Source organism: Condylura cristata, unplaced genomic scaffold, assembly GCF_000260355.1.
Source record: "Condylura cristata isolate star-nosed mole 26May11 unplaced genomic scaffold, ConCri1.0 scaffold00011, whole genome shotgun sequence".
Lineage (NCBI taxonomy): Eukaryota > Metazoa > Chordata > Mammalia > Eulipotyphla > Talpidae > Condylura > Condylura cristata.
The window spans coordinates 38,930,352-38,944,701 of NW_004567112.1; the positions used below are offsets into that span (position 1 = coordinate 38,930,352).

A 14,350-nucleotide genomic window follows, 5' to 3' on the forward strand; every position below is an offset into this window, starting at 1 on the left:
CCTGCTTGTAGCCACTTGGTATGAACTTGGCTTTGGTTAGTAGACTGGTATGAAATTCGCTTCTCTCCGGTAAAAAGGGGATAATAGTACCCTCTAATGAGATCGGGCATGCAAAGAACATTGCACTGTCTGGAATAAAAACGCGCCATAATTTTTAGCAGTTCTAAAAAGTAGGCTGTCACAGGGAAAATGCATGGGACCCACCTTAGTTGGAGGGCTCGTGAGATTCACTCTTGCTCCCGAGAACCTACTTAACCGTCGGTCGCCACTTGGCTTCCCGGATGCGTCTGGGAACGCACTCGGATTTGCAGCCGCGATCACCCGCGGCCAGGGCCACGGCAGGACTCCAGAATCCTGCCCCCATTCACAGCGCCCGGTCGATGCCACGTCTATCAGTCCCACAGAGCGGAGAGGAGGAGGCGGGGCCAAATAGGCCCCGCCCCAGATAGCCTGTCATCACGCCTAAGGCCCGCCCCTCCACCGCCCGAGTCTTTGCTAGGGCGGCAGCACCAGTGCAGAGCGCACTGGCGCTGGCGAAGGGGCGGGAGCTAGCGCGCTCCCGGAAGTCCCGGGGGAGGGGGTGTTACGTATATCCGGCGAGTAGCTGGCGGTCCTTGGTGCTGCTGGGTTGTGTGCTCCGAAGGAGGGTCCAAGCTGTCTGCCGCCGCGGAGGAGCCCCTTGGGCAGTGAGTCTGGGGTCCGCGACGAGGAAGGGAGCCGGCACCGAAGGGGCCGGGAGGGACCCCCGGGTGGGCCGGGGCGTAGGCCGGCGCTGGCGGGTTGGGGGCGGGGAAGTGACACGCAGGCGGTTCTGTAGGGCCTCGGGGCTGGTTCTGGGCGGGGACGGGCCGACTCGGTGGGGTCAGCTCTGTCCCTTGCCGGCCTCTAGGGTATCTGGTACATCTGCATTCTGCCCGGAGGTCTTGCAGAGGGTGGGCAGAATCACAGCTGAATTGTCTGTACTGTGCGCTCGAGTTTACGAAACGGTTTCACATCCCTCGTCTCGAATGGGCTGTCCGTGAGGCGGGTCAGAATCCTTCATTATTCTTGTTTTACAGAATCGGAGCCCGAGGCTCGCGGTTGGTCACGGCCCCGCGGGCGGCAAGTGTGGGCTTTCCAACCAGGTGTCCAGACTGTTAGCCCAGGGCTTCCTCCAACTTTGCTTCTGTGTTATCATCTGATGGCCGGGATCGAACTCCCTATTTTCGCCTTCCCTCTCTTTTCCCTTCTTTTTGCGGTGCATGGGGGAGAAAATTCTCGCATGTGATTGGTATGTTTACTTCACGATTTTTTCCCCCCGAGAAGACAGGAGCACACTTGTGAGGATCGGCACTAAATTGTTAGTATTCTTCCTGAGCTCTTGTGTGTCTCTTCTTTACCTCGATCCATCCATCTGCTTAGATTGTGATGGGGGATTTAATGGAGGTTGGCGATGGGGCCGATATCTGACATTTACCCTGCCTCTGAGCAGTTTCTTAGCTAAAAGCCTGCTACCTCAGACATGTCTGGAATGTGTCTCAGACTTGTTCTGAGTATGCATAAGAAGTAAAGAGTGTGTATAAGAACTGATATATAGACTGTTCATTGGCTAATGGTCATCCTACTGTGTCTCCTTTTTGTTTGAATCTTTCTTGAACTTTGCAAGTTTCAGTTTTGGGTACACTGGCAGTGTTTTTGTTGATATTTAATCCGGGTGAATTTTTAAGTGATTTGCCCTAAGATGCCCTAAGGTAATGGAGGAGATCAAGAATAGAAATAAATAGAATAATAATAGAATGCAAGTCACTAAAATACCATTCAAAAGGGGTGTTGACTTGTGAGAAAGATAACATATGTGTAATTGGTGCATTTTTCTTTTTCTTTTTTAAAGCAACTTTGTGATTTGGATTTGAATTTTGTATGCTATTAAAAGGAAGAGCTTTCATTGTGGTTTTAAGAGGAGGATTTAAATTCTGGCGCTGTTACTTTTTTCAGCTGAGTAAGTTTGGCCAAGCAGCTGACCTAGTAGTATAAGCATCTTCATCTTGTTAAGTGAGGCCAAAGAGTCCTGCCAAGGTAGAATTGATGTGAGAATGAAATAAAATATATATGCATGCACTGTATATAAGTTGTACATTGAGGAACTATAAATCCTAAGACTTTAAAGGTTAGAGGAACTCTCATGAGCATTTCCTTAACTTTGGGTTAACAGTACAACCCAACTTTGGGTCCAGTTTGTTTTTAATATCACCTAAAGAATTTCTTCAAGTGCATTCGCTAGATCGTTTGGAGAGAATTAAAAGACCATTAGAGCAGAAATTCCTTAAAGTGGACTTTCCCATCATCTTGAAGAATTCATCTAGTTGAGAATACTTCTAAGCTAATATGTGAAACTCTTCAGAGTCTGTAAAGCATTGACCACAAACTAGTGTGTAGTATACATAAATATATAAGTGTGGGTTTTAAAGGACCTTAATGAGAAAAGTAGGCAAGGAAAGGTGTGCAGAGGAAAGGTGTGTTGTTCCTTTACTTGCTTATAGTGGGAACTAAAGCATAGGGGCTTTGTAAGTGTATTTAAGTCATTGAACTTCTTAAAGTGCAGATTGAATTTCCAGACACAATTATTATTTAACACTGCTAAATTTGATTTGCCTACCAGAATACATTTTAAGGTTACCGAAAAGGGCAAAAAACCTGTTAGTATCTTTTCATAAAAGTTTGTGCCTTTATTCCTTACCCCCACCCAAACTCCCAAGGTTCATTTGGTGCTGCATGGTAAGAGCCATAGAAAGTAAGCATTAAGCACCTGTGAGGTTTACAGGTCTGGCCACAGACCTAACAAAGAACCCAGTAACTGGATGAAAAAGACAGTACCTACTTTCTTCATTTCTCAATGTCTTTATCTAGCTTTCTTGGGATTTAGGTAGGTTTTTGTAGATGACCCTTGTATAAGTAATTGCTCATGAAAATTTTCTGTTAGTACTTAGCCACCTCTGAGATGCTCCTGCTGATGGATGGGAGTGAACAGTGGGAGATCTTTCTTTTACCTGGACCAAATCTGAGCTTTTAAGACAACCCTGACTCTAGATCTTATCTTCTTAACATCATTCAGGGATCTTCTTGCTTATTACCAATGTATATAGACCTTTTATTAGTTTTGGGCCATCCTTTGCTTTGTCTAGGCCTATGGGAAAGTGGTATTAATATCTATACTAATTAAGGTATGTACTTGGGTTGGAGCTGTCTGCTATGCCCAAATGAGTATTTTATTTTAAGAAAAGCCGTGTTTGTTAAATAGGATTAAGACTTGATTATTCACATTATGAGAGGATTCTCTTGTCACTTCATGGCTCACCAAAATAACTAAATATTTTTTTGTGAGTTGAGACATATATTTACAAAAAGGTTTTACATAGTATTTTTTAAGTATTTACATAGTATTTACATAGTATTGTTTAAAGAGAGAAAGTGTTAGCAAACAGAGTGTGGCAGGTTTGTGCCAACCAATAGACTTTTGTTGATTATATTTAGAACTGTTTTAAAGAAAAAGTAATGTTTTTCATTCAGGTGAATATACCTTTCATTTTTATTTTCTACTTAGTGCATTTGTGTGGCATTTGATCCAGATTATTAATGAGACTGATTTCTTAGAAGTGTTGCTAACTTGTAGACAGCAGTGATGCATCTAGGGAATGTGAATGAGCAGCTGCCTGGAGGAGTGAGTCATGAGGAAAATAAGTCTAACTCCTCGCACTCTGAGTGTCATAGATTGAGAATCTTAGAAAGCCAGAAGTTTGTACCGATCTGAGGATCTCTCCCAAAACATTAGACTATAAACGTGTATCGGGGCCAGGTAATAAATGATAACTTACCCAGAACTGGACTAACACCCAGAAAGCTAACATTTGCTGCTTTTATATTTTACACAGGTAGTAAGCATTAATAATGTCTTTCATCTTTGAGTGGATCTACAATGGCTTCAGCAGTGTGCTCCAGTTTCTAGGTAAGGCTGTTTCCTTGAACTATATCATGGGTGTCAAACTTTGCATTTTCTCTAGCAACTTTAATTGAAGATATGAAGAGAGCAAATCGATATTAAAATTATTTTTTTTTCTTTTAGGACTGTACAAGAAATCTGGAAAACTTGTGTTTTTGGGTTTGGACAATGCAGGCAAAACCACTCTTCTTCATATGCTCAAAGATGACAGATTGGGCCAACATGTTCCAACATTACATCCGAGTAGGTTTGAAAATACCAGGTGACCTTTTGATATTTGAAGGTCAGTGTTAGGCTTGGAGGAAGAATCCCCAATTGATGACGTTCTTTAACTGAGGTCCCAAAAGATCATGCACTGGGGAAAAAAAAGAAAAAAAAAAAAAAAAAAACAGCTTTCTTTCTGTAACATATGCTAAGGTCCGGCTGTCAGAAATCTAGATCTCTGGATCTTTGTCACTCTGTTCTCACTAGTCTTGAGTGGCATATGACTTCCATATCTGTTTCTAAGCAGCAAACACCTTGGAGCACAGAAAACTTGGCATTTTAGAATACTTTAAAAAATATTCTCATGCTTGTATTTCACAAGGTGAAAGCTTCACTAAGTGTTTTTATTTGTGTTGGCTTACAGTACAAATTGTATTGTTGCTAGATCTCATTGGATAGAGTAGTTTATTTCTGCCCTCTTTTTTTTTTTTTTGACATTTTCAGCATCAGAAGAGCTGACAATTGCTGGAATGACGTTTACGACTTTTGATCTTGGTGGTCATGAGCAAGGTAAGAAATGATACAATGCAGAGGTAGTGTTGACTTCTGGTTTATTTTGTGCCCTTTTTATTTTTGAAAGCATTTATTTTTATTCATCTTTTAATTAATTTATTTCATCTTTATCTTTTAAATTGCTTGGATATGAGATTAAGGTATTATACTTTGATCGGGTTGTTCTAGTTATTTGTTATTTTGAAGTAATTTTTTTTTAAAGATGTATTAATTTATTTAGACATATAGAACAGGGGTATAGGCTAGAGTTGCAGGGGGTGGTGAGAGGATTCACCAGAGACAGAGTGCGGAGCAGAACAGGCAGATCAACAAAGTACACTGCTGAGGGAAGCAGTGAGCGAGGCAGGAGAGGTCTGCTGCGCCATGTGTGTCACCTCTGGTGCTGGGGATCAAACTCACACTGAAGGGGATGTGGCTAGCTGTCCTAATCCGTTGTGCCACCAGGGAGGGCTTTTTCAGTAATTTCAACGTCATCCAAAGATCCCTGAAGAACACTCTACTTGGCCTCCCACCCCCCCATATCTTTTGCCTATACTCATCTCCTCCTGTAAAATGTATACTCTTATGCATTTTTCTGGAACCATTTGTGAGTATACCATGTTCTTTTACTTCTTAAAACTTGAAAATGTATTTCCTAAGAATGAGAATATTCTTTTGTGTAATCTTAGTAGTTAACAACCCAGGAAGTTTATTTTTATCTACTCTATAGTAGGTCTTCCGCTTTTTCAGTCAGTTATCCCAATAATCCTCCTTGATAGCATTTTTCCTTTTGAACAAGATCCAGTGCAATATCATATATAGCATTTAATCATGTCTCCTTTGTTTCCTTTCTTAATTGAGTGTATGTAAGGAAATAAGTAATTAATTGTAAATAATTATTAAAAGTTGCAAAAATTATATAGTGGATACTTTTGACCTATGAGCTAAATTGATATTTTGTATAATCTACTCATGGGGCAGTTGGAACATTTTCTTCTACCTTGTAGTTCTCAGTGCTTTTTGCCTGATTTAGGCTTTGTCCATTTGGTTCCTAAACTCTTGTCAGGTACTTTGCATGTGATGTAGAGCTATACACACTGACTTTATCTGATGGACACTCACTTTATATTTGGCAAGACTCTAGGCTTAGGGCAAAAACATTTAAAATGGAATGACTATTCTGGAAGAATAGTAAAGAAATATTAAGACTGTAAGATTAACTTGTGTGGTACTAAATAAATTTCCTTTTGGAGTATTAGATTTGGTTGAATTTAACATAGTTTTTAAAAGTATAGTTTAAGAAATGGAATGTTGGCCCTCCCTGATGGCTCAGTGGGTTAAGGTGTGACACTGCAAGCTGGCCACAGCTGCTTCAGTGTGTTTGATCCCGGGCCCCGGAGGTGATCCACTTGGCACAGTGGACCTCTCCTGTCTCACCCACTGCTCCCCTCAGCAGTGTACTTCATCAGTCTGCCTGTTCTACTCCCGACTCTCGACTCTCTCTGGTGAATCCTCTCACTGCCCCTGCACCTCTGGCCTATACTCCAGTTCTGTATGCATAAATAATCTTTTTTTTAAAAAAAATAAATGGAATATTGGTAACTTCTAATAGTTCAGTCAGAAAATTTTAGCCACAAGGCCCATAAGCAACCCAGATAATTTTAGTTGGTGATTTCATTAATGTATACACTAATTTATTCACTTAATATTAAGGGTCTGCAAAATCATACATATGGTTGTAATTGCATAAAATTCCTGTGCGAAAAAGGTATAGAAATTACGTGAAGGCATTAATGCGGTATATCTTGATGGAAGATTATAAACTATCTCGTTTCTTTATCTGTAATGGGTTTGTGTTCTCCTTTGGATAGGAATGTATATATGGTGTCTTTTCTGCTTTCAAAGAATTTGTAAGTGCTTACAAATATGAATTCAGGATAATGCAGTTATAAACTGAACTGAGACCATCTGGAGAATGCAGGAGGAGGTTTTAGACACCTGAGCTGAGAATTGTGTATTCACTTCATGTCATAAATTTAACTTTCTGCTTCTGACAGACAAAAAGTGTTGATGTTCACAGTATTGTTTTGTTTGCTGAGGAAAATTGACAGGAATACCTTTTCATAATACATACATGACTCCCATTTTATAAAAATTACTAAAATGCTCCCCATTTATGTAACTTTAAAAAAAAATTAAGTTGAAGTTGTCTACACTCAATAACAAATTCAGCCATATTAAGGTGGAAAATAAAATGGAAATTATTCCCACTTTTCTTCCTGGTACCACTTTAAAAAAAAATAACCATTGGTAATTTTTGATGTAGAGATGCTTCCATATTTAACTTATTGAAGGGACTACAAGTGAATGGTTTTGAAATTATAATACAATTAAAGTGTTCCTTTCCCAATTGCTATTACTTACTATCATGTAAAAAAAAAAACAAAAGGTGTAGGACACTCTGGGTTAAATGTGGGAGACTGCTACTGGTCTGTGAATGTCAACCACCTGTCAGGCAGTTTCCCTCAGGGATTAACGGGTGAGTGTCAGCACACTACACTATTAGTGTGTGTACATAGGAACTAATTTGGGATGAAAGTTATATGGACAAGTTGTTTGCATCCTAATATTTCAACTCAGGTTGCAAACTAAAATGACTTCAGGAGGTAGGTAGGTCACTTGAGTGAAACTGACTGTGGGTGTATTAGGAGTGGTAGAAACTTGGGCAAACTGAAAGCTCAGACCTTTTCTAAGGGGAAGCCACCTCTCAGTTCCAGCTGATTATTGGCATGTGGGTAGGAAGGCATGAATTGCCAGATATTGCAGTTTCAGACAATTCAGCAGATAACCTGATTATAGAATTAAAAACAAAATCAGTTTATGGATCATCAGATTATACCACCTGTCTGAATTTAATACTGGCTAGGTTTTGGCCTATCTCCCTTTATTATAGTAACTCATTCTCAAATATTTTTACTGATACAACTTCAAATTTTGTCTTTTAGCACGACGGGTTTGGAAAAATTATCTTCCAGCAATTAATGGGATTGTCTTTCTGGTGGATTGTGCAGATCATCCTCGCCTCATGGAATCCAAAGTTGAGCTCAACGTATGTTTGTTTTTTTCCCCTTCTTGGCCTCTATTTTTCCTTCTTTTTTTTCATTGTTGAAATAATGTTTATTTATTTTTAAAGAACTGGGGTACAAGCCAGAGGTCCAGGGACAGTGTAAGGCTTCACCAGAGACAGAGTGGGGAGCGTAACAGGCAGATCGACAAAGTACACTGCTGAGGGGAGCAGCGGGCGAGTTAGAAGAGGTCTGCTGCACTATGTGGATCACCTCTGGGGCCAGGGATTGAACTTGCACTGAAGTGGCTGCAGCCATCTTGCATGCCGTGTCCTAACCCATTGCAGCACCGGGGAGGGCCCTTGGCCTCTATTTCTTTTAAGGAATAGAGCATAGTACTGCCAGTGCTTAATCATTCCACTTAATATTTGGTGAAAGTCCTAGTTACAGGAAGGAAGGAACTTAAAATCTGAGACATTTCTGAGTTTCCTTAGCTTGAACTTGAGTAAATTATATCTGCCATAGAGTGAATTATGTATCGTGTGTTCAGCACACCCCCCAGTTTATGTCTGTTGTCCCAGCATAATTAATGTTTCTTTTGCATGTCATGTATGGTCACTCTCTATTAAGTGTTGCTATTATTGAAACCTCAGAAGGGGTATTCAGGTTCTTTTTGTTTTTGAATCCACATTTTCATGTTGTACCTGCCTGCCTTTCTATTACACGGCTTGCCAGACCAGAAGTTTTTTTTTTCTCAGCCTTCAGTTTTGGTCACATGCAGCATTTGATGCTATCAATGACTTACTTCAATTTTTCTTCTTTTTCAGCATCTTGTTTTCTTGATTTGACATTTTTGTCACCCCTGCTGCCTTACCCTGTGCCTGTTTGTTTTTCAGCTGTTTCTCTGCGTTGTTCCTAGTAGTTTAACCTGGTCTCAAGTTTATTTGTAAGCATTTCTCAAATCTGTAGCTCTCATCTCACGTTACATACAATTGCTTACAGGCTAGCCCTTCCCTTACACGACCTCATGGCACTAGTGGTTCTTTCTCTAAATTCCCCTTACATTTTGATGCACTCTCTCTGGCCGATCAGGCTCTTTCATACCACCTGTTCATCTTCTTACCTGATGTCTTGCTACTCCCCAGGGTAGTCAGGACTGTTCCTGTTCATTCATCTGCCACCCATCTGCCAGTGACTCCCAAGTGGATTTCTCATTTGAACTTCTATTGCACTCCAGCCTTCTGCATAGTGCTTCCTACTAGCCAGGGTCACCTACCAGTTCTGTTCTCCTAGGCCGGAGCTTCCCCACAATCTATCTGGCATGCACCCTGCTCTCCATGAATCACTCCAATTCCCCTACCACCTGCTGCATCCTATAATGTTAAAAGGAACTTTCTCAGACTTGTCATTGCCCTCCCTAATATCCTTTAGTAGATCTCTATTACCTTTGTATTAAAATCTGTAAGCCTTTTGCATTTTGTAATGATTTTTACTATTTTTTCCCCCTCTCTGTTCCCTCCCTTAAACTACATTCCAAACAGAACTTGTTCTTCCTTGAGTACTTGCAGGGACACCTACCTGGCTTTTTCACCTTACCTGCTAACCCATTTCAATGGTAAATTTCAAAATGTTCATTAAGAGATCTTAGAGGTCGGGTGTGACCACTTCGAGACACCTTCCCTGACTTCTCCGACTGTTAGATTCTCTACCTCATCAGTGTCTATTCTCTTTCTTAGTTTTTTATAGTCCTTTCCCACTATACTGTGAATTTAGATGACTTTGTCTTTGCGAGACTCCGACACTTTGCAAAGCATAGGTCACAGACTAGGCACTTTGATAGGATTTAATGAATGCATGAATGGTTTTTTTACTCTTGATTTTGTCTAACTTTTCCTGTAACTTAAGCTGGTCAAAGCATGTTCCATTTTTATCCCTTCAACTTGACTCCTAGTTTGTCCAGTCAGTAAGAACTAGGTTTGAGACTGCCAGCTTTGATTAATCTTGTTCATCTTACCACTTAGACAGCAGTCTCTTTACTAAGTGAAACTAATGGTGGGTGTCGTTCTTTCTCCAGAATGCCTACCGCCATTCATTACACAGTGCCATCTTCAGCTGGATCATCCTCTCTCAGCTGAGCACCACACTTACTGTTTGTCAGATCACTGTACTAAAAGTATTGGGTCTATCCAGTGATTTCCGGGTTTGGGTCTTTAGGATTTGTTGCAGCCAGTTTCTTAGACAACATAATATTGGTCATCCTTTCCTCTCCTTTTCCTGTCACTGCATCTCAACAGACATACTTTGATCCAGTGAGGGCACATGACATGTGGCTTCCTGAATCCTTCTACTGTGAAGCCATTGTTTATGTTCTTCTACCTCCTTTCACTTTACCTAAATTCTGCTTGTCTTCAGAGTCTGGTTTAGGTTCCACATCTTTGTTGATTTTCTTCAAGACCAACATTGTCATTTTATTATCCAGGTCTTTTTAGGTGTTTTTTATTCTGTCCCCATTCATTGTGAGAGTCATCTTTTTGCCTTGCTTTGTTGACAGAGTGAGGATTTCTGGAGACCTGGGATGTGTCTTATCCTTCCTTTTGTTTCTCTCTCAGTGCCTGAGATCATAGTTTGATAGTCCTTGATACACATAGGTGCTCACTGAATACTTGGGGAGTCCTCTCGTCATCTTGGAGGCTCTGTACCCAGATCATTCATTCTTCTGGGCCTGTGCTTCATGGGTATCCTGAGGCTAGTCTCTGGCTGAGTGATTAGCTTAGAGTCAAGGTTGGGGCAGTCTGCTCCCTTGTCAGCAGTCACAGCTGTATGTCGCAATAGTTTTGAGGCATTAAAAATGGGGATTTTTACTTAAAGGCATGACATTTAATTACTCCTGTATAAAGATGATTAGATTTTCACTTTATACCTTAGAGACAAGTGAGAGTCAATTTTGTTTTCATTTTATGGTAGACTTTTAAAGATTTTCATTTAACTTTTTTTTTAGGCTTTAATGACTGATGAAACAATATCCAATGTGCCAATCCTTATTTTGGGTAACAAAATTGACAGAACAGATGCAATCAGTGAAGAAAAACTCCGTGAGATATTTGGACTTTATGGACAGACAACAGGGAAGGTAAGAGAAAAATCTATAGAGGATATATAAAGTTCACCGCTTTTAAGATATTTTACTAGCTTAGAATTTACTTTATGTAATTAGTGAAAGCTGAACATGTTCTTTGTTTTCTAGTGAGATACATTCCTCAGGTCTTTGAGAATGAAGACAAGGTTGAAACATCAGTTATCATTTTAAGAATTTTCTGACTTTATTTCAAATCTTATTCTGAAATATCTCATTTGAAAAGACCCCTTCTTAGCCAGAAATCCATTTTCTTTTTGACTCGAGGTTTCAGGTTACGAAGCAGAGTGATCACTTGTATTACTTTCCAAGCATTAAAATCCAAACAGTTTGATAAGACTGTCTCAGCCCCTTGCTGAGGGACGTAGTATTGTTATCTCCATTTTAAACATGAACAAACTGGGAGTGATTTGTTAAGGTCTACACAGTATGTCAGTGATAAAACCAGAATAGCAGGTTATGCAGTCTCTAGTTGGGAGAACTCTGATGCAGAAAAATCAGCTTGTGAGAGAAAAACTGTATCAGCTATAATTAAGCAGGAAAGTTCAGGGGTTTGGCATATTGCGCATAACATTTTTTAGCCTTTTCTGGGATCCTGATGACATTCTGACTTTGACAGTGTTCTTTACTCTTCTTTCTTCTTGGTTCTTTCTTTTTAGAATTGCTTCCTTTGAACATGAACAAACTAGGAGTAATTTAGTTTCCCCTTTTCTGCATGAGTGTTCACACATGTGCATTCTTAATTAGTACATTGCATGCATTAATGAGAATCACCTTATTCTAAAATGTCCCAGACTTTTGTTTTTGGTCCATCAAAGAACATACTGGTTCTGTGGTCCCTGTGGCCTTTTTATTATTTTGCTGTCATAATTTTGCAGCTTAACTTGGGGGTACTCAGAGCTAATGCTTTTCACAGAGTGAGAGGGATTGTGGTGCTTACTCTATCCTGAGAGCTCGAAGCCCAAGGGACGTTATCTAGCTGGCCTTGACTACACTTCTACAATGAATCCCTAATTAGATTTGCTTCTGATGGCGAAAGTGAGATTTGTGATTACCCTTTCAAACTCGTCAGCCATGGAGACATTAACAGGCCTTTCTTGGTTCTGCCTTCCTTAGGGAAACGTGACCCTGAAGGAGTTGAACGCCCGCCCCATGGAAGTGTTCATGTGCAGTGTGCTCAAGAGGCAAGGCTACGGAGAGGGCTTCCGCTGGCTCTCGCAGTATATTGACTGATGTGTGGACCGTCAAATAAAAGAGTTTTATTTCTCTGGACTGATCCTATTCACAGCTTCCTCATGAACTTTTCTAATAGAGCAAGGAAAGCTCTCCAACCATGTCTGGCGTTGAGAAGCCAAGAGTCTCTGTCAGCTCTCTCATCGCCCAGTGGTGATATGTGCTCTTCTCCACACTGTTGGGAGGTAACGCTGCCCCACGTGCTGGTGCAGGTCAGCATCCCAGGACTTGGAAGCTGGTAGGATTTGCTGGGTAAAGCTGTTGCCACCGTGGGGCACCTGGAAAGAAAAACACGTCTCACCACTGTGGTTGATTTCAAAAGAAAGTGATTCTATTTTTTAAAGAAAGTGTTGTTAATGTAATTGGTGTCCCTTCTAACTTTTTAAGTTCACAATTTACTTGGTCCAGAGCTTTCTATTCCTTTATTTTTTAATCTAGTGGATGGCATTTACATAGTTCATAAAATTATGCACAGATATATGCTGGAGGCCAGAACTCAAGTCAGGGGAACAAAGTCCGATTGGCATTGGCAACAGGGCGGTCCCCGACTTTGCCTTTGTAGGTGGCATCACTTTGTACAGAGAACAAGAAAAGGACAGAACCCTGGGCTTGTAATTGTAGCAGATTTCTGCTGTGGCAAGCCATGGTCATCTCATCATGGAATGCATGGCAGGTTGTTCACTGCTGGAGTTTAAATTATAGAGTGAGTTTAGTTCTTTTTACTTATAAAGTTATACATTTGAACTAGTTTTTGCTTTGAACTGTTGTAACATTCGTTTTTCTCTATAGCACCTTTTCCATTTTCAGTTATAAAAAATAACTTTCACTTCATAAGAGTTGAGAACATCTCCCATGTCATATGCTGCAGCTGTGTCTCAGTTACTTTTGCACAGATTCTAGAAGAAATTTTTCTGAATAAGAGAATCCACAGACAAAGTTCATAGCGTAAGGGCTCTTGCATTCTGTGAGTTGACAACTTAAATATCTGATACTGTACCATGTGGCTGACTTGGAAAGATTTATTTGGACTTTAAAATATCTGCTTGTAGAATTGGTGACTATGAGCTCTGTCTTTTTATTGGCTGTCAGTTTGGGATGTTTATAAAGGCTGATATCTGTAGCTCTTCCAGATTTGTTCCCATTTTTGGTATGAAATTGCCTTTTTCCATTTCAGAATTGAGGAAACTCTTATCCAAGAATTTTGTGTAGAACTGTTAGTAAGCACAGTGTAAAGCCTCAGCATCCCTAGTGAAATGACAAGGATTATTTTTATAGCAGTCCATTTTCTTACTGCCATGTATGAAATTGGATTTTTATGATCTTAACCAATATTCCACTCTGGTAGTGAAAGTTGAAGGGGTAGGAAATGGGCTGAGGATGGAAAGTGATCTTCACTCACTTTTCCTCTCATGAAAGGCTAGAAGTAGTTTCCTCAGAATTGAAAATTGTGACAATGATGCTTCTCTGCAGAAGACCCAGTCAAAGTGGACTCTTGCTTCTAGTGAGGATGGGAAGGTGGGTGAGGATATCTTCCTGGGGTGAGGATATTCTTGAGCTCAGTTTTTCATTGTTAATCTTCAGTCCTGACCTGTTGGGAAAGTATATTTTTTCACTGCCATGTACCAAATGCAGAGGCTCAGTGAAGTATAAATCCTGGAAGAGCATGCATTTCATTATTAGCAAGTATAGCTGGTTTGGGACAAAGTTGTTGGTTTGGAAAGAAGTTAAAACCCTAAGTGAACAAATCTAGCTAATGGTGAATGAAATAATTAACTTGCATACTTTTAATTTCCTTTGGCTAAAGGTAACCCATACTTCTCTCTCCAGAGACGGGAGAAGTATAATTGCTTCAGTGTTAAGTTTTCTTTTATTCCTAGTGACTTTGTAGTAAGCTAGAAAACCATGGATTCTGCAGAGGGCAACTCTTGTGAAAGTGTTTTATTTTGGCCACTGGAGAAAGAGGATTAAAAAGTCAATAGCACCAATTTGTTTCTTGCCTCCACAGAAAACACTGTTCCTATAAGATAGCAGAAGGAAGCTGCTGTGAGGGGCTTGACTTCTAACAGTGAGGATCAGAGCTTTGTACAGAAACTCCCATGAATTGAGACTTTTCATTTGGATTTATCAGTGCAATATATGTCCTATTTCAGCAAAAGTAAAACAGTCATTTACAAAAAAGGTCAATCT

The 14,350-nt window shown here is 40.3% G+C and overlaps 1 protein-coding gene across 1 annotated transcript; it reads left to right on the forward strand.

Annotated features, from left to right (window-relative positions):
• The first annotated feature begins 583 nt into the window (after positions 1 to 583).
• SAR1A (secretion associated, Ras related GTPase 1A) lies at positions 584 to 12,525 on the forward strand. The gene is made up of 7 exons (XM_004680811.2): positions 584 to 686; positions 3,909 to 3,982; positions 4,100 to 4,219; positions 4,685 to 4,750; positions 7,738 to 7,841; positions 10,796 to 10,927; positions 12,047 to 12,525. Exons 2-7 carry the CDS (start codon positions 3,925 to 3,927, stop codon positions 12,161 to 12,163), a joined length of 597 nt encoding a protein of 198 aa, XP_004680868.1. The 5' UTR covers positions 584 to 686; positions 3,909 to 3,924; the 3' UTR covers positions 12,164 to 12,525.
• Positions 12,526 to 14,350: the final 1,825 nt, after the last annotated feature.

Excerpts from the sequence above, each read along its gene's own strand:
- SAR1A (XM_004680811.2), top strand. The coding sequence starts at position 3,925 with ATGTCTTTCATCTTTGAGTGGATCTACAATGGCTTCAGCAGTGTGCTC. Across the intron at positions 3,983-4,099 it reads CAGTGTGCTCCAGTTTCTAG|GACTGTACAAGAAATCTGGA; the intron begins GTAAGGCTGTTT and ends TTTTTCTTTTAG. Across the intron at positions 4,220-4,684 it reads TGTTCCAACATTACATCCGA|CATCAGAAGAGCTGACAATT; the intron begins GTAGGTTTGAAA and ends TGACATTTTCAG.